This window comes from Heterocephalus glaber, unplaced genomic scaffold, assembly GCF_053883595.1.
Source record: "Heterocephalus glaber isolate CG9 unplaced genomic scaffold, H.glaber_assembly_v1.0 deba00001104, whole genome shotgun sequence".
NCBI classification, from domain to species: domain Eukaryota; kingdom Metazoa; phylum Chordata; class Mammalia; order Rodentia; family Bathyergidae; genus Heterocephalus; species Heterocephalus glaber.
In genome coordinates, this window is record NW_028258193.1 from 1,881,691 (window position 1) to 1,906,783 (window position 25,093).

At 46.5% G+C, this 25,093-nt stretch overlaps 1 protein-coding gene across 5 annotated transcripts in view; it reads right to left on the reverse strand.

The window, feature by feature from the left end:
- The window catches only part of Csmd1 (CUB and Sushi multiple domains 1), a 1,515,607-nt gene that overhangs the window by 119,881 nt on the left and 1,370,633 nt on the right, over nt 1–25,093 (reverse strand). For 4 of the 5 annotated variants that reach the window (XM_021248185.2, XM_021248184.2, XM_021248187.2 and 1 more), the window contains 6 exons: nt 16,703–16,891; nt 9,918–10,095; nt 8,200–8,345; nt 7,255–7,335; nt 6,181–6,294; nt 329–517 (listed from right to left, as the gene is read on the reverse strand). In XM_021248185.2, the coding sequence (XP_021103844.2) occupies nt 329–517; nt 6,181–6,294; nt 7,255–7,335; nt 8,200–8,345; nt 9,918–10,095; nt 16,703–16,891 (897 nt within the window). The remainder of the gene's footprint in view (nt 1–328; nt 518–6,180; nt 6,295–7,254; nt 7,336–8,199; nt 8,346–9,917; nt 10,096–16,702; nt 16,892–25,093) is intronic. The other variant, XM_087210084.1, reaches the window with a different exon arrangement.

The window sequence follows — 25,093 nt, forward strand, 5'->3', positions numbered from 1 at the left end:
AAGGAAGAGCTGCTTGAGATCATCTGCTGAATCCCCATGTTAAAGAATTAAAGAGTGGTTAAAAATTCAATTCATGTGGAGAGTATGTCTTAAACATTCTGAGAATTTGCAACCTTAACAATAATGTGATGTTGTTCTAAGATCACTTGATCTCCAAGAATGCCTAAGTCCCACAGTAATTCAATTTTTGTTTTGTTTTGTATCCTGTGGAGAAGATGGGATTTAATTGGAAAATATATCCAACCCTTGTGTTACTAAACATTAGAATAATGTTTTTACTAATTAATAGTCTATAGGTCATTGCTATACAGAAACTGAAGAAACTTACCATCAAATACTTCCAGTGAATCAAATTGCTTTTCACTTTGAAAGGTGTCCACAAAGATGGTAATGTTAAAGCTTGGTTCCACTTTAATACTCCAAGAGCACGTCTGGGAGTTAAAATAGTTGCCTGGGTACCCTGGGCTGAGGATTACACCAGACGATTCTGTCCGGACTTCGTTGGCCGGGCACTGTGCTGGAGAGGAAGTCCAGGCAACGTTAGCGTCAGCAGAGCATACCCAACTTCCACAGCAGTTTCTATCCTTGCATGGGCAACCCCATGCAAAGAAATGGCCACCTCACTGAGCTGTGATCAAGTGTGATACAGGATGCAAACAACAGAGAACAATACTGAATAGGGATGGATAACTTGCACCTTTCTCCCAGCACTTGAATCCACTGAGCTGCAGTTCCTGCACTGTGTCCCACGCACCTTCATTCACTAAGGGCAGGTGGATTGTGGATTTCATCACAAAATCCTGGCTTTCCTCAATGCAATCACAAAGTAAGAACCTCTCCTCTTCCACACACTCATATGACAAGAATAAGGGGGAAAAGGGCCGAGGATTTAGCTCAGTGGCTTTGCCACCTGCTGCGCAAGTGCAAGGAACCGAGTCTGATCCCTGGTAACAAACAAACAAACAAAAGAATAAATGGAAATTTCACGAAAAGAGGAATCTCATTTCAGTCTTTAATGTACTCTGAATAGCACAGTTTATGATATGACTGCTTGGGAACAGAATGAATTGGATAGTTCTGGCTTCCATCTGCCTCAGACCACACATACTTGGAATCAGCAGCAGGAAGTGTGATTGTAGACATGAATTTATTGCATGTGGACCATGACAATGTTATGCATCTGTTCACACACCTTTCTCCTGCTTCCTTTTTTTTATTTTAAGTTACTTCCAGGTTAATTAAAATGAAAACAATCTGCATAGGTATGAATGTGCAAAAAAAGGCACTGAAAATGAGTACCTTAGTAGTTTCTGAATTGCTATATTGTGTTCCTAAAATATTCTGCTTATAGAGCTATTAAGGGAAAAGTCTTTTTATCATTGGGTAATGGCTCACAAATTGACAGATAAGCATTAAAACAATTTATAGTATTTAGGAAATCCAATAATCAGCTTTTTCATCAATAACAATGAGCTTGTGTGCAAAGGAATGCATCTTATTTATTGAGTTATTCCCTTTAATTAGGTAACTACTGTTGTTCTTACACATATTTTTCAAAAAGATGTTTTTCAAACAGATTACCAGAACTTACAGAATATAAATATGTGTTGATTAAGGAAATGTATATAACAAAAGGTTTTCTTTCTCCTATTTTCTTCCATTTGTCTTTGTATATGAGTTGAAATATACCTTAAAATTTAGAAAGTTTTCAGATATGAAGCCACCAAGGATGAAACATATGATAGACTATTTTAAATAAATATGTATTTTAGGTCAGATTTTTAAAATATTTACAATGATAAGTTAATGGCAATAATATAATGAAACATAATTCTAACTAGAACTCACGGCCTGAAGCAGCTCAGGTGCAGTACGAATCCCTTCGGTGGCGGTGGGAGTGCTCTGTGTAAGGCCTTCAGCCCTTTCAGAGTGCCCTGCTAATGGGGGTGAGGAGCACAGCGCGAATGTCGAGTGGCACCCGTGCACCCCTGGGGACCCAGAGACATGGGTTTCCGAAGCTGCACGGACCTGCTCGTTCTTTGCCATGAATGACAGGCAGAGCTTGTACTGCCTCTGCTATGAGAGGAGGCCAAACAGTGACCCCTCGGGGTCATAACGAGATCCCCACATGTACAAGCGTTTTCTACAACAGAAGGCTGATGGAGCAGAAGGTCTAGAGAGAGGAGACAGGCTGGGCACATGTCTCTCTTACCCCACATGAAGGCACTACTGAGTAGCCTTCATCCCGCAGTATTTCAGAAATTTACAGCCCTCTCCACCCCGTGTGCTTTTCACTGTGGCCATAGTGGTGGGTGACCCTGGGGCTTCAGACCATCTGGAAATGGTACATTTTCCACTGAGTTGCTGAAATCTACCTGAAAAGCAATCAGCACACCCCAGGGCTGGAAAGCAGTTCTGATTCTAGATCAGAAATGACTCACAAGCAGACACACAGAGCTAGGCTTATTTCTCTCATTCTTAAAATGTTCTCTTTGGTGCTTAGAGAATATATATAATAGATAGAGAGAGGGAGATCTATACATACATCTGCAAAATAATTTGTGTCATATTTTTAATGACACTTAGCCCACTTGTTTTCAAGTACCCAGGTTTTAAAAGTGCACTGGGATGGGGATGGTTCCTTCCATCTCCTTCCTGTGCCTTGACCTCTTGCACAGCCCTGCTCTTTACTGTTCCTCTCTTACAGGTTCCCAGGAGCAACACCACCGGAATGGGGTGATTTCTGGATGCCTTCTCTCCCAGCTGTGGGGAACACCCACCACCCACTTCCCAGCAGCAATTCCACATGTGAAGTACCCTGAACCTCCCCGGGTCCTTGGAAATGACCACAGGGACATCTGTGGGGCTCCACTCAGGCCACTTGGGAGAGGAGCTGGCCCGAGACATGCCCTTGTGCCTGCAGCCAGGGTCTCTAGGCACAGTCGCTCCTTTAGCTTATTTTTGAAGAAAAATCAAATTTGAGGCTTAAAAACATGGAACACGTTATTTAAGGAAACTTATAGCTCCTCAGCAAAAGTAATAAAGGATTAGGATTAGTAACACAGGCTGAGGGACAGAAATCTGAGTTTCTAGTCATTAAGATCGGTTCTTAGGAGCACCTGGAGGTTTGAGAGCAATGTGAAGGTGGAGGCTCCCTTGGAACAGGCGGGAGGCTCTGCTGCATGGGTGCCTGTGGTGCTGGCTGCTGTCACAGCTGGGGAAGGATGAGGCACCTCTGCTGCCTTCCAGAGGAGAGGCCATGGCTGGATGCCAGGGATGCTTTGCAGCGTGCACTGGAAATGTATGTTCCAGCTTTGTGTAAATGAACATTTTGAAAACTATTGTTAGATCCCATGGTGCCTAGGATGATGTCGCATGGCACAGTGTCCTTTTCAGTGCTGGCTCTACATTAGGTCTCCATCTAGGCGAGGGTGCTCTTCCCACAGACCTGCTAAGAGCAAGCCATGGGGAGCCACCTGCTCTCTCAGACGCCACATGTCCTTGTCTGATCCAAACCTTTGCTATGAACTCTCCTCCCCGCTGAAATCCTTCTCCTCCCTGAGCACCGGAAAGGCACAGTTACGGGCCCCTACGCTTGCCCTATCTACATCCAGGGATGCTTCACAAGCGGTAGTGCACATCTGCAGGTCCCAGAACCACACCCAAGACAGTGTCCTGAGCAGAGCTCGGAAGAGCATGCCCTGACATCCAAAGAAGCGGAAGAAGAGGGCCTGAGATTTTTCATCAGGAACTTCCTGGGGAATTGTCCACTTGAGTACACTCAGAACAATCAAATAATAGAAAGTACTTAAAATAGGATTATAATCAGAAAGTACTTAAGAAAAATTATAGTTAAGCCCTTAAGTGATTAAGGATTCAGTAAAAGACAGGTCTGGCTCCCATTTCCTGGTTGCTGTTGGTGGTGGTGGTGGAGGTGATGATACTGAAGATCGTGTCCAGGGCATCACACTGACTGGCATCCTTGGCCCCCTTTTTCAATTTTTCACTTTGAGACAGGGTCTGCTTAAGTCACTAAGTTGCTCAGGCTGGGCTTGAACTCGAGGTCTTGCCTCAATTACAGGTGTGCACCATGATGCCTGCTTTTCCTGTTTTTAAACGAGTTGTTCAAAGAGCAATGCCAGGACCCGTCTCAGTTCCTTCAAGTGAATGTTCCCCAGAAGTGAACGGGAAAGGCTGGGCCCCAGGCTGTGCGGAGCAAGGCTGAGCTGCCGAGATGGGCTCCGGCCTGAGCAGAGGGGGTCTGCAGAGGCTCCCGGGGAACTTAGAGACCCAGGCTCAAGTCGGGCTGGCTTTCTCTGTTTCTAGATAGGCATGCATCAGCCCAGGTTAATGGAACACTGAATAAAGCCAGGTTAGTGTGAAGAGGACAGCGGAAGAAAGGCGGTGTGCCTTTTCAGGATGGATCACTGAACACGCGAGTGTGTCTTAACAGGCTGGCTAAGGTCACCTTTGCTTACAGTCCGGATTCTGAGAAACTACATCGTCTGTTTGTTGGAATTTAAATGTAACTTAAAATTGTGGAGATTTTCCTCTGTTCAGTTTTACATAAACTCTTGAGAAACAAATCCATAAGCAGTTCCTCCTGTTGTTGCTGCAGGGTATGGTTGGTGATTGGTCCCAAAGAAGTGTCTAATTACTTTTCTCATTGCTGAGACAAAATATTTGACACCCAAAGTTAAATGGGAAAGAATTTATTTGGCTCAATTTGTAGAAGTTTCAGTCCATAATTGTCTGGCTCCAAGGCAGGGTGGTATAGCAGAGGCGCATCGCAGAGGAGAAACAGCTGATGGCGTCCACAGGGCAACAAGAGGAACCAGGGAGCAAAGGAGGAGCCCTCAACAGTCTTTCTGCTCCTTTTATCTTCTGCAGACTACTTAGGGCGGGGAGCACTCACACCCTTAATCCTAATGGCCTTGAGCCTTGCATTGCACCAGGATTCATTGCAGAAAATGCCCCATTTGTGCTTTGGGGGACATCTAAACACAGCCATCACTCTCAGTCATTACTGATTCCACACTGCATGTTCCTTTCTAGGTCAGATGGTGGGAACCTTTTCCCTCTCCAAGGTGAAGGGATACAGATAGCGCTCAGAGCTTCAGACCCATCTCACCCAAGCCGTAGGCCCCTGCCAAATTGGGGCAACCTGAAGACTCTCATGATGAAGAAGACTGTCTCCGATGGGACAGACAACATCACAAAACACCTAACATGAAAATTCACTTATTATGCATGGGGTCTTCCTTCATAGTCCATACATGAGCTAAGTCCTCCTCCTGCTGCATGGTGAGCAGTGCTTAGTGACCTGCTGCAGTCTAGACCCCTCCCCTGGTTTCCTCTTTCTAAATTCCAGGCCTGCTGAGCTGCTTCCCTCCCTCTGGTGCGTGATTACATCCAGATTCCCATCAGGGAGAAACCCACTGCCAAGGACACTGTGTCTGGATCCAATGTGGAAAGCTTTATGTCAGTGAACTAATAACGTTTCTGACTTTCTTGGGCCATTTGAGTTTATTTATAGATGTGAAGCCTTTTTTCTTCCAATGGTATTTGATAGTGGTGCCCATTAAACTATGTTTTTAAATGATAATTGTATTCTAGTCCTCTGAAGCAATGCAGTCAGTCTCAAATCTTATTCTATTATTGCAGGTGGTCTAAGTCTTTGCACATGGTCTATTTATTTTAAAGGCATGTAAAAACAAACAAGAGTTACACACTGCTCATTGTTTATAAATTTTAAACCACAAATATTAAACTAGCTAGTTCTATTCTGGCTGGGTTACAGGTAAAGAATTTTGCGATGCACAAAGTTTGCCTTGAAATAAAAAATATAAGTCAGAGTAATGGGTGGGTAGGAAGGTAGCAGAGAAATGGGCTCGTGATCAGTGAAGTATTGTTAACACTCATTGGCAGTGCCTTGCAGGCAGGTACTCAACTGTTTATTTTAAAATTATTTGGACTCTGCCATGTGCTTGAACATTTTCCTGGAGAATTATTGGGGAAAACACAACTTCCTTCTGATGTGGCTTTATTTCTAAGGTTAGCTTAAAAAGCACCAGAAGCTCCTGTCAGCAGGTTATTTTCATTGCAACAGTCACCTCTCAGACAGGGATTGAACCGCGCCCACTCAGAATGGCTACACAATGGTATGAGACAGGTGCATACCTTCACAGGCCGGGGGAGAGCCTTCGAACTGCAGCTGGGAGCTAAGCTTGCAGGTCAGCGTGTCGCTCCCGGACAGGGTGTACCCCGGGTGGCACTGGTACTTCACAAAGTCGCCTGGAAGAGTCAAGTCAGCACAACAGGGTCACCATTCAGGAGCCTCCGAGTGTGAACACATCAAACATGTGGCTGCTGAGCAAGATGGTCAACGTGCAAACCACGCCAGAACCAACGTGTGCGCTCACTTCTGCTGTTTTTGGGAAGTGTTGCTTTCAGTTCCTCTTTCGTAAACATGTTACCTTACACTGAACCAATGTCCACACAGAAACGGTGCGGCTGTTTCTCCTTCTCTGACTGATACACCTGGGCATGTGTGACACCCGGCAGTGGACAGTGCAGGGCTTGGCGTGACCCTGGCCTAAGCTGCACCTGTCCCAGCCAACTGAGCCATCCTGAGCAGCCCAGAAATAGGCCATGGAGCCTGACCAGTGGCCTAAAACATGCCCCGACAACAGGACAGCGTTTTTAATTGGGACCGAGAAGTCTTGGGTCATAGTAATTATGTTGCAAACATGCCACAATGCTGTCTTCCTGTGACTCCATGACTCTTTAATGAGTTAGACACTGATGTGAGATGATAAAGCAGAATCTCTAAACATTAGCATTAAGTATATTAATACCAATTAGATTCCAGCTGCAATGAAAGGTCGGAGTTCTAGTCATCAGTCGTTAAGCTACAAATGATTCGGTTCCTCTCAAGTTCATGCAACATGCTTTGCTAATTAAATAGTCTCTGGAAACTGTTGAAAACCGAATGAGCCAGCACATGCCAAAGAGGAAAATACATCCCAAATGACAGGGGCGAAATGCAAATGGCAAAACAGAAGTCACGGAAACGAAGAAAGAACCTTTTCTTTTTGAATCGTGATCTCTGTACAAAACCCCAGCAGAGCAGTGCTGCAGGGATTTCTTTCCTACCCCACTGGCAAATGACTCCCTTAGTGGTCATGTGTAGTGAGTGCAGCGAGAGGTGGGAATGGACATTGGGCTCCAGGCACTGTGGCGGGGATGCCTTACCGATTTCGAAGTCTTCATCCTCGGTCAGCATGTCTGCGTGGGGGACCGCAGCGGGCGGCGGGCACTTCTTCAGCTGAAATGCTAATGTTTCACAGAAAACATGAGGATAATGGAGGTTACACTTTCCTAATGAGCAAAATAACACAAATGTATTCCTCTAAAAGTTTCGTTTCTTTTGTACACTGGAATATCTCCACGGGCAAATCATTGATTTATAAACTTCTCTTGCTCTCCTTGTTTTAGAAATCTCATGTAATGATTAAATGCCAAGCAATGTTTAAAGTCTAAGGAAAGAGGGCCGGGGATTTAGCTCAGTGGTTTCACTGCCTGCTGTGCAAGCGCAAGGACCTGAGTTCAATCCCCGGTACCAAAGGAAAAAAAAAATTAAAAATAAAAAATAAAGTCTAAGGAAAGAAAGTGTATGATTTAAAAAATGTAACATTGGGATTCACTGGCTCTGCACATGTTTGGAAATCAAAAGAATGGATCCAAACGTGGCACAGCTCCAAGCCTGCTCTGCAAAGATGCCCTCTGCTCTGTCCTAGGGGATTTCATGGGGCGCCCAGGAAGGACAAGGGCCCTTGGCTTTGCCATCCCTTTCAGAGCTCAGCACCCAGGTCACAGCAAGTCCTCTTTGTTCCGTGGACACTTTGTTAGACCTGGGGTGCGCAAACCTGTGAGAGCCTGCATGGCTCCACATCAGGGTCTCACTGACTGTAAATTAAGGCTTGGATGAGCTCAAGCTTGCTGTACAATGAAGACACGGCCTGGTACCATGTGAAAAACTAACCAAGACCTCCATAAACAAGGAAGGATCCTGGAAGCTCTGACCTCCCTGCACGACAAGGCTCCAGGCTCTTAGGGCAGCAGAGAGACCTGGGCTGGACACAGGGAAATTTCTTGTGGGGTTCTGGGTCTTACTCAACGCGGTGAAAATAAACTCACCGTGAAAATTGAGCACGAAGAAGCCGCCGTTTGAGAAGTCGCTGTGGAACTTGAGCAGGACCTGGTTGGTGGAGCTGTAGGCTGTCTCCAGCGCTGTGTTCCCGCTGAACACGCCCAGCTGGGGCGCACTCTGGTCCGGACCGTCCCTGGGAGACACAGAGCGCTGGATGGGGCGCACCAGGGCGCAGGCTCGGGGCCCTAGCCCAGGAGGTGGCCGCTGTCCCCTCCGCAGGGAGTCTCCCTCCTTCTGGTGGCTGCAGTGAGGTCTACTTAGCAGTAATGGGTCTGCAGACTTCTGCAGGTAATTTACAATAGTCAAAACAACAATGTCACCATGCTCTATACTGTGCTTAGAAACAGGACGTTCCATAGTCACACAGCTGATGGAGTGGGACAGTCTTTGTCTTGCCTGAGCATCCTGACTGTGCCTGTTTTACCTCAAGCCCCAGCACCGTCTAGAGAAACAGTGATGGTGCCATGTGGTTGCCCTGGTCGGCTCAGTTTTGGGACAATTCTGAGTCCCCTCACCCTCAGGCCCCAGCACCTCCCGAGACGCATTCCACAGCTCTGAGTGCCAGTCTCCCCGCCTGCCTGCCCCAGTCTCCTGTCTGTCATCCTCAGCCTCCTCCTGCCCTGGGGCTCTGCCTTCCACAGCCTGACCATGTCCTTGATGGCCCGAGCTCCCCACAGTGGGTGTAGCCCTAGCTGTCTGTTCCTGCCGGAATGGCCACTCCTGCTGTCTCGGAGAGCTGCCTGGAGAGATCTGCCACACCACACACACCCCACAGACAGACACACAGACACGCAGCACACACAGGCAATAGCGCTCTCACACGTGTGTTACATGCACAGACACCCAGACACTCATACAGGCACATATGCTCCACATATCACACACTGTGCACACAGACAGAGCAATCCCATACAGGCACATGAACAGACGTACACTCTCATAGACACTACACACCACATACACACACACACACACACACACACACACACACACAATCCTAATGCACCTGATACAGACACACACGAATATGCACACAGACCTCCTACACACACATACACATACACACACACACTTCTGCAGCTTCTTGCTCAGCACTGACAGTTATTCTGACAGCGCGCCCTGCCTGGTGCCCAGGTGCATGCCAGCCTCCTGTGGCAGTGTCACAGGACTCCTGTCCTTTCTTGTCATCCACTATAAACCCTCACCTCAGACCCAAAGGCAGAGGTGCTCACTCCCCAAGTCCAACTCATCCGAGGGCCAGAATGGCACCCTGACCCTGACTCTGACCTTGACCCTGGGCCCTGCCCCGCCTCAGTTTCCCCTGCACAGCTCATGGAGGGCCACTTTGGCAGAAACGATGGGGTGCACAGCAGGCCCTGCTTAACCATTTCTTCAGTGGTTCTAGAAGTATCCAATCATGGCAAAGAATCCCACCGCTTTAAAACGATCCCACTTAAAATGTAAACTGAAGCAATCTTGGAATATTCTCATCTACTAGAGGTACTCCTGATATTTGCACCATGAAGCAAAGCCCAGATGCATTCTGAGCAGTTTCCTCTCCACCTGCCTGGCCTTGGTGGCATGCTGCCTCCCCAGCACCTGCAGCTGGAGCGTCTGTAAATGCACGCCCCACACAGGGTGGCACTGCTTGCTGGCTCAGAGCAGTTCCTTCAGGGGGCGCGCTGTGTCCCAGGAGGACTCCTACCAGACAGCGATGTAGTCGTTCACAGCCTCCGTCTGCAGCAAGGTGAAGTTGATGTACACCCCGTGCCCTGGGGGAACGGTGATCAGCCAGAGGCAGTCTTTCAGGATGGGGTACTCATCGGGAAAGCCCGGGGAATAAATGGTACCATTCTGGGATGTCACGTTATACCCGCAAGGAGCTGCGAAGGAAGAAACGAAAAATAAACCCAATACCAATGCTTTTGGAAAGTAGGTAACTATTTCAAAGTCTCCAAATTCTCTTAGTCAAAATTGTTCCTGGTAAGAAATAATTATGAAATAGTTCTCAGTGACTACTTTGTCAAAGTTATTCCCATAAAGTCTGGAAACTTGAGAAGAATTATACTTCTAAGCTAAGTTATCTCAGTCCCACTTAATATATTCTCCAAATCTTCAAAATCCCCCTGTCCCTATGTGATTGAAAATCCTCACTTGGCCATCACCTGAGCCTGAGCTGATAATCCATCAGACGATCCCACACAATGGATTATGTGGAAATTATGCATAAACATGCAACTGAACATTTTCATTCTGATTCACATTTCTAAGCCTGTTTAAGATGGCCAGAAGAGTGGCATCTGAGCCTATTTGCTTTCAAACAAAGACATTATCAATGCTCTGCAAATCTATACCCCGAAGAAACAAGATAAAATTATGTCTGCAGCATTGTATTGAAGTATTTGCATATTTACTAGTGTTCAATTATATGAAGAATCATAGCATCCAGCCTATTTTTATTTTACTTAATAAATTGAGATTATATATATATATATATATATAGTTTCCAAAAACTATGCTATTTACAGAAAAGCAATGTGACCATATTGCTGGAATAATCTGAAATGTGGTCTGGGGTTCAATAGAGGGCAGTGCACAGAGTTAGTAGACAGTAACCTTTGAGATCAAGCTGGGAGTGGTATGAGTGTCTACGCTAGCATGAATCTTTCCGGACTATCAAATTCTGGTACAGAGGTGGCCAAGATTCATAAAAACAGAACAGAAGAGTTTAATATTCATGCAGAAGAATGACTGACGATGCACGGAGGTGGAGGGTGACGGGGCCTGTGTGGGTCGCACAGGTGGGGAGCACAGTGCATCTGGCCACACCCTGGGTCCATCCATGAGAGGAAGGGTCGAGCAGAATGTCTCAGAGCTTCACAGTGGAATCAAAAGTGGGGTTTGGAGCCACACAGACCTGGATTTGTCCCCTGAGAAACCAGCGATCGCTCAGGCCCTCACTTGTGTTAAATTCAGCAAGGACAGGCCTGGAGCACCCTGAGACTTGTGATATGCAAAGGGGCTCAGGCCAGGCCGCCCTCAGGAGAGCATGTCCTGCTCTTCCAACCTCCTGCACTTGGGGGCTCCTCCCGCTCTCTCGGAACACCCCACCTTTCTCCAGCCTGCTGCAGTGGACTTGTCTTTTGCTGTGAGTTTTATTTTATGGGTGCATGTTTGCAGCACGTAATGACTGCAGTGCTCATGGTGAGCTGGTGCATCTACACGACACACCTTCACCCTTCTTCATTCCTTCTCACTTCCCTCCCTCTCCCTCCAATCTCTGGGTCGCTTTCCTCAGTGCAAATGATCTATTTCCTATTAGCTATATTTTATTTTGTCCTTTATTTATAATTGGAGTTTCTCATATAAAGAAAGCATGTGATATTTAGGCTTTTGTGTCTGATATATTTCACTTAATATTATAGTCCTGAGGTGCATCTATTTTCTTACAGATGGCTCAAGTTTATCATTCGGTACACCTGAGAATTACTCTTGTGTGTAAACACCATATTTTCTTTATCCACTCATCTGCTGATGGACACATAGCTGTTCCCAAGATTTAGCTATGCTGACTTGAGCTGCTGTAACATGGTGTACATGGATCCCTGTGATACAGTGGACTTGTCTTTTCCCTCCAAATTCAGCTCTAAAGGCAATAGGTGCTTGGAGTCCTTCCACACTCCAGGGGTCCCCATTTGCTCACTGATGGCCTGGCTCCACTCAGCCCCCACCTGCTCCTCCACAGCCAACTGGGGGCTCCTGGGTGACAAGGATAGGGCTCACCAACCCCCTTCATGGACCCAGGTCTGCTCAGGAGACCACACACTGGACAGTTATTAACTGAGAGGCGGATGGGCCAGTGAGAGAAGAGTAGGAAGCACTTGGATACTGAACACGTCCCAACAAGGAGACGTCCCAATTCCCTGCAACTTGGTGTTATTCAGTGTTGATGTGAAAAGCTAAGAATTCTCTTGAACAGTTGTGCTTTGCAAGTTGCCTCTTATAATTGCGTGATCACATTAGATGGAGGCCCTTTCCAATCCCTTCCCACTGGGACAGTAAACCTAAGCAAAAATAAACAAACAAACAAACACCATGGATTTCTTTCTCCTAAAAGGTAAAGGGGCTGACATGGCAATTTTCTTGGTATGACATATCCTCAGCTTCTAATGCTGATGCCATTTAATAACTCTGACATTGACCCAGGCAGTGATCCTTAAATATTTAACTAACAAATCCCTTATTCTCTTATTCAGCATGTACTTACTGAGAGTCTATTGAGAAATGTGCTTAGCAATAGTATACAACTGTGAACCCAGAGCCCCATGACTGCCCGAGTAGGACTTCCTCAATGGCGATAGAGAGAGGAACTCATCAAGTACTGACTCATTGTGAAATTAAATTGATAGATATGCAATGAAGGTGGAGCAGAGGCTCCTTGTTGCTGTACTCTCACAGGAGAGCAATATTGTGCAATGTACTTACTGAACTTTCTCAAGGGGAAGATTCTATTCCCTTCCTGCTAACTAGTCTTGAGATGGAAAGAAGAGGATCTTAAAAGAATGATGTAAACTTCCTCTCTTGTTTCCCCAGCCTGCCCTATGCTGGCAGCAGAGGCATGTTTGGCTGCCTTCCCTCCTCTGGGTAGCATCCCTCACAGAGGTCCTTGCCCTCACCTGCAGTGCTATGAAACCTGCAGTGAGATCAGAGCAGCTCCCAGGACCAGGACAGGAGCCTCCTACCTGTCAGCCTGGGTGGAGGACAGGCAGGTGCCAGAAGAACATCTGTGAGTCAGCATCACCAGCAGGAGTGACAGGGTGGCCCGCGCATGCTCCTTCACATATTCATTCACAGGTGTGCTCAGCATGGAGAGCGAGGGTGGCAGGGGACTTTTGTGCAGAGCACAGACAATGGGACACATCCTCCAATGATTTCAGCACGCATTTTTCCATGGAAAAACAGCAGAAGGAAATGCGGAAGCCACCTGCCTTGACTAGATCCTAGAGCCAGCCCTGGCCGTGTCCAGAGGTGTGGAGGCAATGCCACCCAGGGCGGAAATGCCGGGTGCCTGGGTGGCACCATGCTGAGCTCTGAGTTCACATCACTGTGGAGGCGATGCTCTGACTGTGTCTTGGCCAGGTTGGACAGAGCTGGAAAGTTCCAGAAGACCAACTGGTGAGCCTGGTGGTCCTCTGCTCAGGGCTGCAGGGACCTGAGCCCTCGTGCCTTTTACCCAGAAGCTGGACGGCCCATGGGCTCTGGCCATCTCTACATGGTGCTACCTTTTTCTCCATAAAACACATGCATTGCAAACCAGCAATCAAAATCAGAACAATTAAAATTTAAAACCCCAGATAGCCACTAAGAGAGTTACGGATAACTTACAGGTGGTTTTCTCTAGGATCTCATTAAGGTTTCCACCTAAACTTTAAGAGTATGAGGAAGAGAAAAACGAATGGTACTGGAAAACCAAGAGCGCCATTTGGCCCGGATATGTATGCAGGTTAAATCGCAGTGCTCAGTGTCTGTGGAGCTGCTACCAAAGCACTGCAGCACACTGGTCAACTAACAGTCACCTTGTCTGCATACAGAGCCGTGCATTCTGAAGAGAAGTCTATCCCAACAGTGATTCAATTCATTTCAAAAAAACTTGAAACGTAGAACAACATAAACAGCTCCATGTAAAATAATTTATTAGGTCAATATAAATATAGAGGCAAATTTAATTATCAAGTTATAGAATAAATTTATAAGCCAGAGCCTTTCAAAGTAAATTTTGATGATAACCCTGAACTAAGATTTCTGTATAATTATGGTACTGGGAGAAAAGAAATGTGGTGAATTTCTCACTACTTTGAGATCTATTTTTTTCATTTCCATGTATTTATCTTAATAGATATGGTATCTTTAGATCACAGTTTTATTCAAGTAAGTTTACAGTACAGTAATCTTACATAGTAGAGTTATTCAACTGAACATACAAATACTTTAGCTTAATACAAATTGATTTAATATATTCTTATAAAGATGGATGGCTTATGATTTAGAATTCTGTAATATTAATCATGTGAACTTCCCAACTTTTAATGATGATATCCTGGACCTATGCTTTTTTCTTTAGCTAGTTTTTTGGGGTCCACAGGGCTGGATGCTTGAAGATGCCTCTCCAAGGTCCGCCCAGGCAGCAGCTGTGATTGGCCAGGGTGACCAACACTGTGGGTCAACGCGGGACTCAGGGTTGGGCTGCTGCCCCGGCCTTGGTGGGCTTTGTCCCACGCCCAACACTGTTAGGAAACAAGGGTGCTTTTAAGTTTTACATTTTTAGGTTTTAGGTTTTTAAAAAATTTTTAAATCAAATCTACTATGGAGAGGATATTAAACACACATTGTTTCTGAGAATATGCTGTATATATTTCTTCGAATTTCTTTCAATATTTATATTATACTATAATTTTACAGGAAATTTGTTTTAGTATTTTAAAAATTCTGTCCCTGACCCTGTTGATAGAAAGAGAAGATACAAGGCAAAATATCGCTGTTTCCTGAAGGATTTGGTCGAAGAGATGCCTGAGCCTGCCCTGGTGCTCAGCACCCTTGGGTCTCGTGGGGCTGGGGCAGCCCTGTCACCAGCAGGGTTCTGCTGGTGCCAGAAAGAGCACCTGTGGGCTGGGGCGGGGCTCTGGGTCACCAGGAACAGCAGCTGAGGTGTCAGGTGGGCTGCGTTATGGAGCTGGACAGAAGCCCGGGCACCGAGGTCCAGGTGCGAGTCCAGCTGGGCAGCACTCCGAGGGCTTCTGTCCAGGAAGTTTCGGGGGGCCTGGGCGCCCCCACTCTGCCTGACACCCTCCCCGTGGATGCTTTCCGCCAACTGCACACCCAGAGAGGGGCAGTGTGAGCCTGGGCGGGGCTGACCCCAGGCTGGCCCTGGGTGTGGGCTGCACCTCGCAGAAGGCTCACTGGTGGGCATGGGAAACGTGGTCTGGCGCTTACCTCTGTCAGCACCGTGTGTTCCGTCATCTTCACACTAACAAGTGATTGTGAGCCTGAACAGTTATTTGAAAGGTACTAAATCAAATGAAACATTTAATTCTCGATCTTTAATATCAAGCCAAGGAATCGACCATTTACATGTGAATTCAAGGGATTCAGGCTAAAGTTGCAAACAAGAAAAGGACTCAATGCTCATAATTTTCAAAGCAATTTACATATATAAATATGAAGATCTATTTTTCTCTTTTGTTGGCTTTAGGGGTTGAACCCAGAGCCTCAAACCTGCTAAGTACTTGCTCTACCACTGAGACCTGGACCTTAAATGTGAGTTTTCAAGTGGAGAGGGATATGAAAGACAATTTTTAAGGTACTAATGGAAAATATATATATATATATATATATATATATGCTATATTACTTAGTGTTATAAAATTATTTTAATCCAATTTCATATGAAGTTAAACAAGTATTAGACCTAGTTAAGGAAATTTAAAAATACAGCTTTTTTCTTCTCAATGTTGTTCTTATAATGATCTACAATGGAGTGAGAATGTGATTTTTAAAAGTCCCCTGACATGCTGGTTTTGCATCTTGAGGAGAAATTCAAACACACTCTGTCTTTCCTTTTCCCCATGGAATAAGAGTGCTTAGCATTTCAAAGGTCTATGGAGTTGGTGATTTCATTATTTTTGCATTCAAAGGCACTGTAATACAGGGCTACTGGGTTCAGGGTGGGTTTTCAATCATGTAGGCCTTCCTTATCAACGCAGTTCCTTGTCAATTTGTCTCACTGGGTACTATGAAAGTTCTCAAGTCATCATAAAAATCAGGAGGCCACACAAAGCTTTCAAACCGCAATTTCAGCTCAGAGGAGGCCCCCAGGAGTCCACCCTGGCTCTTGCTGGCCATGCTGCCCCTAGCCGCCCAGGTCCCCAGTGCCACATGCATCTCCCAAGACTCCCTGCTCTGCGCCTCTGCCCATTCTCTCTGCTGCACCAGCAGGGCCTGCTGGCTTTAAGTAGCAAAATACTAGGTGTCCTTCCAGGCCACAACCAGAAAAACTCTGTTTCTGAAACACAACCTGGATATCCGATTATTACAAAAGTTAAACAAGAACAAATTCCTAGAATAAAATCAATAAGCTCTGCCTTCTCCTCTGACCTCACACCCTGATTCAACCACTGTAGCGCCCACTGCTGCAGCCCTCCCCTCTCCCATTCACCACCCAGGCTCCTGGTGTCGGGGTTGCATTGTAGTTATGCATGCTTATTATTCTGTTACTCCTGACTGATTTCCTAGAGAGCAAGAGCCCTCTACTTTCTTAACCTTTTGGTATTGGATATATTCCTGAAACCCTAAGTGGAGTGAGGATAACAACAGAGACGATTCATAAATATTTGTTGAATAAATCAAGGAATTGGTGGATATGATCATTTACTATTTCATATACTGTTACATCCACAAGGAATTCATTGTCCCCAGGAAGAATGAGGAACCTACCATCGCACCGTGGGAAGGGGTGGTTCCAGTTTCTGTTGGTGCCGTGCTGACAGGTAAGCACAGGGTGGCCTATTAGGATGTACCCTGGGTAACACTCGAATGAGATGGACTGGCCCACGCTGTAGTCGGAGTTGATCATATACCCGTTCTGGAAGGGGGGTGGGTCCGGGCAGTTCTGCAACTCATAGGCTGAAATGACAAAGGACAGCTTCAAGGTCATCCATGAGAGTCTGGAATTCAGAGGAGGAATGTGATTACACGCAGCTTCTAAAAATTGACTTTTTGCATACAGGCAGTAAAATTTGTCTTATCCAAGTAGTCAGGTGCCATTCTGAAAAAGGAAAGTAATAATAATTATTATTACAGTTATAACCACATACATCTTGTGAGTACGTATTGCGTGCTTCAGAAAAAAATACAGCATATAACAAAAATAAATTTGACAATATTTGTCTTTGAAAGAAAATATATTACAGAATTTAATGAAAAACAATCTAAGTAAAGCAGGGTGTGGTGGTGCCTGCTGGTAATCCCAGCACTCTGGGAGGCTAAGGCAGGAGGATTAGGAATTCAAGCCTGGTTTGGGCAGTTTAGTGATTTAGAAAGACCCTGTCACAGAATAAAAGATACAAAGGGCTGGAGATGTGGCTCAGTTCGAAGGTGCTAGGCCCAATACTCAGGAACACACTGGTCAGGCTTGTATCCAGAGGTCCCACGAAGGCTCATGCAGTCATACATGGGGCTTTTCAGAGGTGGCTGGATCTAGAGTGTGTGATGCTGGGATCAAGGATTTGATGCCAGGATTAAGAGTGTGAGGGTTACCTCCCTAAGGGTGGGTAGCCTGGATAAGAGACAGGGGACAGACAGAGGGTCAGGACTTGCCTCCGGTTGCTTACTGCTTGCTGCTTGCTGTCTGCCTTGCTTTGCCATGGACTATTTCTCCTCTGCCAGGCCCCTCTGCCTTAGAACCAGACGACTATGGGCTGAAACCTCTACAAACTATGAGCCAAGTAAACCTTTCCTCCTTTAACTTTAGGTATTGGGTATTTTGTCTCAGCAACAAGAAAAGTGACTAAGACACACACACACACACACACACACACACACACACATAAGACAATGAATAATAGAAGGGCCTGGAAGGAATGCCAAGTGGGCATGGACAGTGCCCACCTTTCAACTGCAAGAGGAAAAGAGGAAACACCCTACCACTGTGATCTGGTGCTTCTAATTAGGAAACATGTGCCACAGTTGTGTTGCTTCGTTTAACTTATTAACTCAATATAATTGAAATAGAAAAATCCATTCAAGTTTAGTATTTCTGAAAATAAAAATGGAACTGTGGAATCAGGAAGCTACCACTTGCTCTTGGCCCAGTGCATATCTTACACACAGTTTGTGATGGGCTGTCATGAAAATATTTGTGCTCTTTGGCATAAACTCCGGGAGGATGACAGAGAATACACGCTGCTTGTAGTCTGTGGGGTTATAAATCTTTTCTGCACTCTGCAAAGTTATCTAACCTGCCTGTGAGGGCAACTGGTGGTGTTACCTTCCCAAAGCTAAATGGCCCGGGCGTTACCCCTCAGCCTCTTGGGGACACCTGTGCAGACTGATGGGACCACACACAGGAAGAGCATCCCCGTGCGCATCCCTGTCCCCATCCTGGTAGGACCCACGATGGGCCTCAGCACTGCTCCCAGTGATCAGGTGATCAAGAAACAGTCTTGGAAGAGGTGGTGAGGTGGATGAAGGGCCTGCTGGGGAGGCCACTCCTGCCTGCAGCAACCGGAAGTGGGATTTCAAGGTTGAATGTGAGCCCTTAGCCACTTGCCCCAAACTTTAGACTTTCTCTCTTTGTACTGGAGACAAGGAGGACAGGAAAGGCAGGAGGGTGGCACAGGGAAGCACTGTGCCCAGAGGTCGGGAGTAGGATGGGGTGGAGGAGACCCAGGGGGTGGTCATGAACAGCCCCAGCTCTCTGGAACGAGCAGGAAGACTCCCGAAAGATGTAAGGGGACTGCTTAGAAAGAGGCGAGCCAGGGTGCCTTTCTCAGGATCCATGCACTTCCTGTGGAGTTGGAGTTCGTCTCCCGAACATAGGCTGAACACGAAGCATCCTAGAGGGATGAAGCTTCGCTGTTATTCATGGAAAATGGCACACTTTCTCTGTCAAATGCCACTGTGTGGGGATGGGAGTCACCTGGAGGGCTCAGTTACAACCACAGACTTGGCCAAAACCCTTCAGAGAAGCAGCCGGAGTAGTACCCGCGAGAGTCGGTCTCGGCACAAGTAGATGCATCTGCAGAAACCTCCACTGTGAGAGTAACTCCAGAGAAGAGAAATGCTGTGTGTTTAAATGTGTTCACTACATTATCTATGTTCTTTTAATTTCTAAATGAATAGACACTTCTCGGAAGTACAAATGGCCAATAAATACACGAAAAAATGTTCAACATCACTGGCCATTAGAGAAGTGCAAATTAAAACAACACTGAGATTCCACCTTATTCCAGAAAGAATGCCTATCTTCAAGAAATCAAATAACAACAGATGCTGGTGAGGCTGCACAGAAAAGGAACCCTTCCATGCTAATGTGTACAACCACGGTGGAGATCAGTATGGAGATTCCTCAAAAGCTAAAACTAGAAATTGCATTCGACCTAGCCTTTCCCCTTCTAGGAATCTTTGGGAAGTATTTGTGCTGCAGTAACCCAAATGTCTAAGCAAAGGCATACGATCTCTCAGCTCAGACACACAGAAGAGCTAAGGTTTAATGTCCTTCAATAGCCACAGACCACACACACACGTGCACGCACACACACTTCTCAGATACAGTGGTGCCTCAGGTCACAAACTTGATTCTTTCCAGGATTCTGCTGGCAAACCAAGTTGGACAAGCACCATTCAATTGTTAGGTTCAGCGTTGACCTTATGGGGAAATTCGATTTGGTTTCCGTCCAGCCTGGTTTGCATCATGGAGAAGTGAGTTTGTGGCCAAGAGAGGACTGTACCTGTCCATGCCTGTGGGGATGTTTATGCATTCACATTTTCAACATCATGCAGCACCGTGCAGTGCAGCTGCCAACCGGACGCACTACCCAGACCCGACTGTCACTGACATGTTAGACGATCCGAAGCTTACTCTTCTGCCTCCCTTGGTATTCCTCATCATTACCCATGCCATCAACTCAGCGTCTTGGAGGATGGCACATCGGACACTGGAGAGCTCCGGGAGGAGGAAGGGGAAGCGGAAGTCACCCCAGGGAGGGGGATCTGCCAATCTGGCAACACCCCAGCCTCGGCTACTTGGGGACCACAGCGGGAGGATGCTGGCTTCGGACAGAGTCACCAGAATGGTGCAGAGAGTGCAGCTCTCCCTGAGCACAGTGACGGTGCGGCCAGAGGCCAGACTGCACCCCAGCCCTGGGACAGCCACCTGCAGCAGGCCCCATGTCCCCTCTGTATCGGCCCTCTCAATACCCAGGGTGCTACTCTCAACAAGGCCAGGGAAAATTCAGCAGGTTCCTGGGCTCCGAGGGCAGGAACGGCGTGTCATGTGGGCTCCGGAAGTGGGTAAGGCTCTCCATACAAGATGTACTGATGACACAGAACAAGGAAGGCTGTTCAGGTGCATGTTCTCATGAGCTCCACGCTCTTCTGATGTGCAGCCTTTCGAGCCCGGTATGGTGACCCAGACTCTATTTACGGAAAATCAAAGACGTTTTGCCAATTAAAGGATGAATGTTCTTATCCTATAAATGTATATAATGATGATATGTGATTTTACAGTAGCATTAATAATCATCAAGTATGCTGGCACATGCCCGTAACCCCAGCACTCTAGGAGGCTGAGGCAGGAAGGACTCATAGTGGAGCCCAGCCCAGGCAACTTAGCAACTTAGAGAGACTCTGTCTCAAAAACAATGTTTAAAGGCTGTTGATGTGCCTCGGTGTAAAGGTCCTATGTTCAATCCCAGGTAGGACAAAAACATTATTAATAAAAATATTTAATTATAGACTAAGAGTGCTCTAGTACTGCTTTTTGGTAAAGCTGGATTATAGCAAGGCATTACTGAGATGATTAGAAAGAGACTGTAAAAGGGTTTATTGCAGATCAATAGGCATTGCAAGTACGATTGTTACTAGTGGAATTCAGAGCGCAAAGGATCATTTGCAAAAGGAAATGTCTCTCCAACCCACAATTTCATGAAATGGAATTTGCGAATCTATCATAATTGATAGGTTTGATATATAAAAGTATTTTCCAGGTGTCTTTGCATCTTATAGAATATTTGGCATATCAAAAAATTGCATCTCGTACTTCAAGGCAAAAGTTTTGTATGTGTCCAATACAAAAGGGTATTCAAACCCCCACGGAACAAGGAAGGCTGCCACCTCGGACTGTGGGGACCAGGGTGGGTCCCTCAGGGTTGACGGCTTCATGTCAGTGTTGCCACATTACACTTGGGAAACTGGATGCTCAGAAACCTATGCTAGCAAGTGCAGGAGTGGTCATGCCACATCTCATTGCTGCCTCCCCTTCTCTCTGCACACTCGCACACCTGTGCACACCTGTGCATGCACGTGTGAACACAGGCACACTGCTATCACCATTCCCCCCCGCACTGCTCCCTGAGCCAACATCACAGAACACAGAGCGAGCGGGGCCACCTCGGCCCTCTGGCCAGGCTGGAGGCCACAGGAACAGACTTTCCTGAACCCAGCGGCAGGCATCCTAGGAGAGGCGCAAGGTGCAGGGCGTCTCCTGCCCCAGTTGCTATCTGAGTCTGCAACTGCTCTGCAGACCCCACTCCCTGGGAAGAGAAGCCCGTGCTGTGATCAGGGCAGAGTCCCTTCCTTACTATGCTGCCTTGGGATGAATCAGCAATTGGCTCTCGCTCTTGTTCTGCTGTAACATAACATCTGATGGAAAAACGAGTCCTCTAATACACCAGCTATGGCTGCTAATAAAACCTTTAAGGACAAAAATGAAATAAACCCTAAGCCTAAGCTTAAATCAAAAGCTAACTGTCAATTCCCAAAGGAGAGCAATCAAGTAAAACTATTCGGTACACCCTAATCTTCATGGGAAGTTTTCATTCATGATCCAGCAGCGCCATGGAGCACTGTATGAGCATCAACTGCCACAGTGCACACTAAACAAGGGCATGGTTCACTGGGCTTCCTGGTGAACTTTCACACACAGACACACAGACACACACACACACACACACGCACAGCAATGTGCTAAGGAAAGGGTGCCCTGGAAGCAACAAAGTTAATGCAATGTATCCCTTGTTGCCGACCAGTGGAAGCATTGTTACGCGGAATCAGTTCATAAAGTGCTTCAGTTGAGAGCTCGACTCATATATTTGCTCGAGAGAGGGCAGGGAAGTCACGAGCACCTCTAGTTAACTTGAAATTGCTCAAAATATCACATTGAAAAAGAAAAAGAATGACACACTCTCAGAAACACATCCGTATCACACAGAAATTATGAATGTTTCTGTAAAACTCAGATGATCCGTGTGTACCATCAGAACGGATGCTTCAGTTGCTCATAATAAAGACAATGTAACTGTTTCTCCTCCTAAAGGGAAAGTGGTGTCCTACCTACCTCCTACAGAGGTTTAATTCATACAGAACTTCCGGCTCCGTGATGCAATGATGACTCACCACACCCTAGTTTCTGAAGAAAGGACGTCTACCTAGTGTGCGTGCACACTTACACACCACATATGACAAAGAAGCACAGTGCACCTTTGAGGGGAGCTTTTTTAACTTCCTATGGCGAAACACTTAAAACTGTCTGTGGGATCTTGAGCCCTGACCACTCCTGTTCCCAGGGGGTGCGTCTCCATCTGTAGGAAATAAAGAGACTATCTCCAAGGGTCTAACTGCAAAACCAAAAGGAAGAGAACGTCACTGAAATTCTTAATAGGACAAAATTTTACATATATTATGAAAATCTAAACACCAAAAGGTCCATGCCAGTGGCACAAAAATAAGACCACACAGAGTCTTATCTTCCACAAAGGACCCGTGGGGTGGCTCTGGGAAAGAACTGCTTGTTTACATCTATTGGTCTTGCAGGATCCTTAACTCAAGTCCTGAATCGTAAGTGCTTAACATGACATGAAACCACAGATTCATCTTTCTAATAGCTTTATATTTTCAACTTAACATCTACTCACTTGATAAATACCTTTATACTCTCATCTATTTTCCAGTACTTGACTTAAAAATGGGGCATGTTAAATTTATTTTATTTAACAAAGTTCTTATAAGTCATTTAACTTCAAGACAGCAAGAGGACTAGTAACATTTTGACCTTCACGTGGTCATAAATAAATGACATAGTTTAAAAATAAGGTGCACAACACAGACATCATTGTGAGTGACAAGAATTATCTGCATGATTTATTCATCTTCTTATGAGTTATTAATTATAACCTCAGCTTATAAATCATAAGTACAACCTTGGAGTATTTTATAAGTGACTTACAAATCAGAATCAAGTGTCATTCTGTCAATTTATAATCTCTATAACATGACAACTACTGGTAAACTAATTATCATCCTTGTCTGGTATGATAGCCCACAACAAGACATTAGAACACCTGAAGTTTATGTTCTCTTTTTGTTTAACTGATTTTCAAATCCCTCAGTTAAACAAATTAACCATGATAAAAATGTGCTGCTTAGTGACTTCTTAATGCGGATTCTTAGGGTCTGGTTTCAACCTTTATTCAACCAATCAGGTATTTGCCCTGGAAAAGGACTTGGGGACCCAGATGCCTCAAGGTCACAAAGATGACATCAATGAACCAAGCTGCGGGGTCACTCCCCAGCCCTGCAAGGGGCCGTTGAGGGGGACTCACCACCTGGGAACATGAGTCAGGCACTTGTGGTCCTGATGATGCAGGAGGAAAAGGGACAGAGGCCAGCAGGCTTTGCAGAGATCATGTGACCTCTAGTTATACATGCCGGCAATGTGTGGCCACTGCTCTAGAAAACTGTGACACAGACTTGTCGTGGCATCTGTTTGTAAACCATTGTTAGATTAAAATAATCAATAGCTTTTGGAACTATGTAGACATAACTGCCTAGAAAATCAACACACTCGAATTTCTCTTTACTCATGGGTGTTGGAGATTATGTACGATAAACCAACAGGAAAACAATATCAAAGTGGGAATGTGTATCTGGGCTTCTGCCGTGTCCACAGGAAAGTGGGGGTCGGAACACAACACTGAGGATACTCAACGTGGGGCAGATCCTCCGGGGTGAGACTGGCCAGCTCCTTAGCAGGGAATGGTTGGGGTTCATAGTTGTTTCATGCTTTTCTCACTGACTTGGACCCTACTATTGTGCTAACTTAAAGTGAGAGTTACCGTGTAGAATCCAAGTTTAAATGACGATCGGGAATGAAAGAGACATGTGTTCGAGCAGGTACAGCAGCAGGCGGCACTTGAGCAGGGCTAGAGCAGGAGGAGGGCAGATGCTCAGAAACCGGAGAGGGGAGAGAAAGGTGGGCTCACCTCAAAGGTCACTGCTGCCCAACGTTCTACGGCTCTGTCTGCACACCCTCTCCTCTCCACGGAGTGGGGACGCTTCTCTAGAAAACATTCAGCACGTCGACACTGACTGCAAACTGAATCCAGGTATCTGAGCCGCTACCAAGCGGTCCTCGATCAGATGGTGATTTCTAACCAGAGAGGACCCAGTCACTTCAGCTCCAAGGAGAGCTGAGTGTGCCTGCCGAGGACGGGCGTGCGCCCGGCCCTCTCTCACCTCTCATCTCTGGCAGGGCACGGGGCCTGGCTCTCCCGGGAAAGGGGGTGTGCCTACAAAACCAGAAGCATCGAAGCATCGAAGCACCGCTGGCAGAGGGAGAGGCTTCGAGGTGACCAAAGCAGTCCTCTCCAGGCAGCGAAGCCACACCCCAGGCTCGGGGCACCCGTCCAGGCGGGGACCCAGACACGGGGGGCACGCGGGAAACACAGCCCGGGCGGCCCTGTGGCCTGGGTGGAGCTGAACACCTTGACCCTCTGCGAAGGCGTGCGCATCTTGGAGCGGCAACACCCTCTGGGTGGCCGGCGCCCGGAAGGCTCCCCCGCGTGACCCACACACCCACGCAGAGCCAGGAAGGGACCTGGCCGGGCTCACAGTAACTGAGGATCCGAAGCGAAGGCCAAGCTTTGTTTTGATCTTGGTCACCTACTGGGCATGTGTGTCCCGGGTGAAGAGTCGGGGCTCATAGCAGAAGCAGCTGTCAAGTCCTGACTGTCCCAGGAGAAAACAGATCGTGCCCAGCTGCTCAGGGCCCAGGGCCCTGCCTGTCCCCAGCCGGGGGTGGGCGAGGCGGCATTACAACTGTGTCCGTAT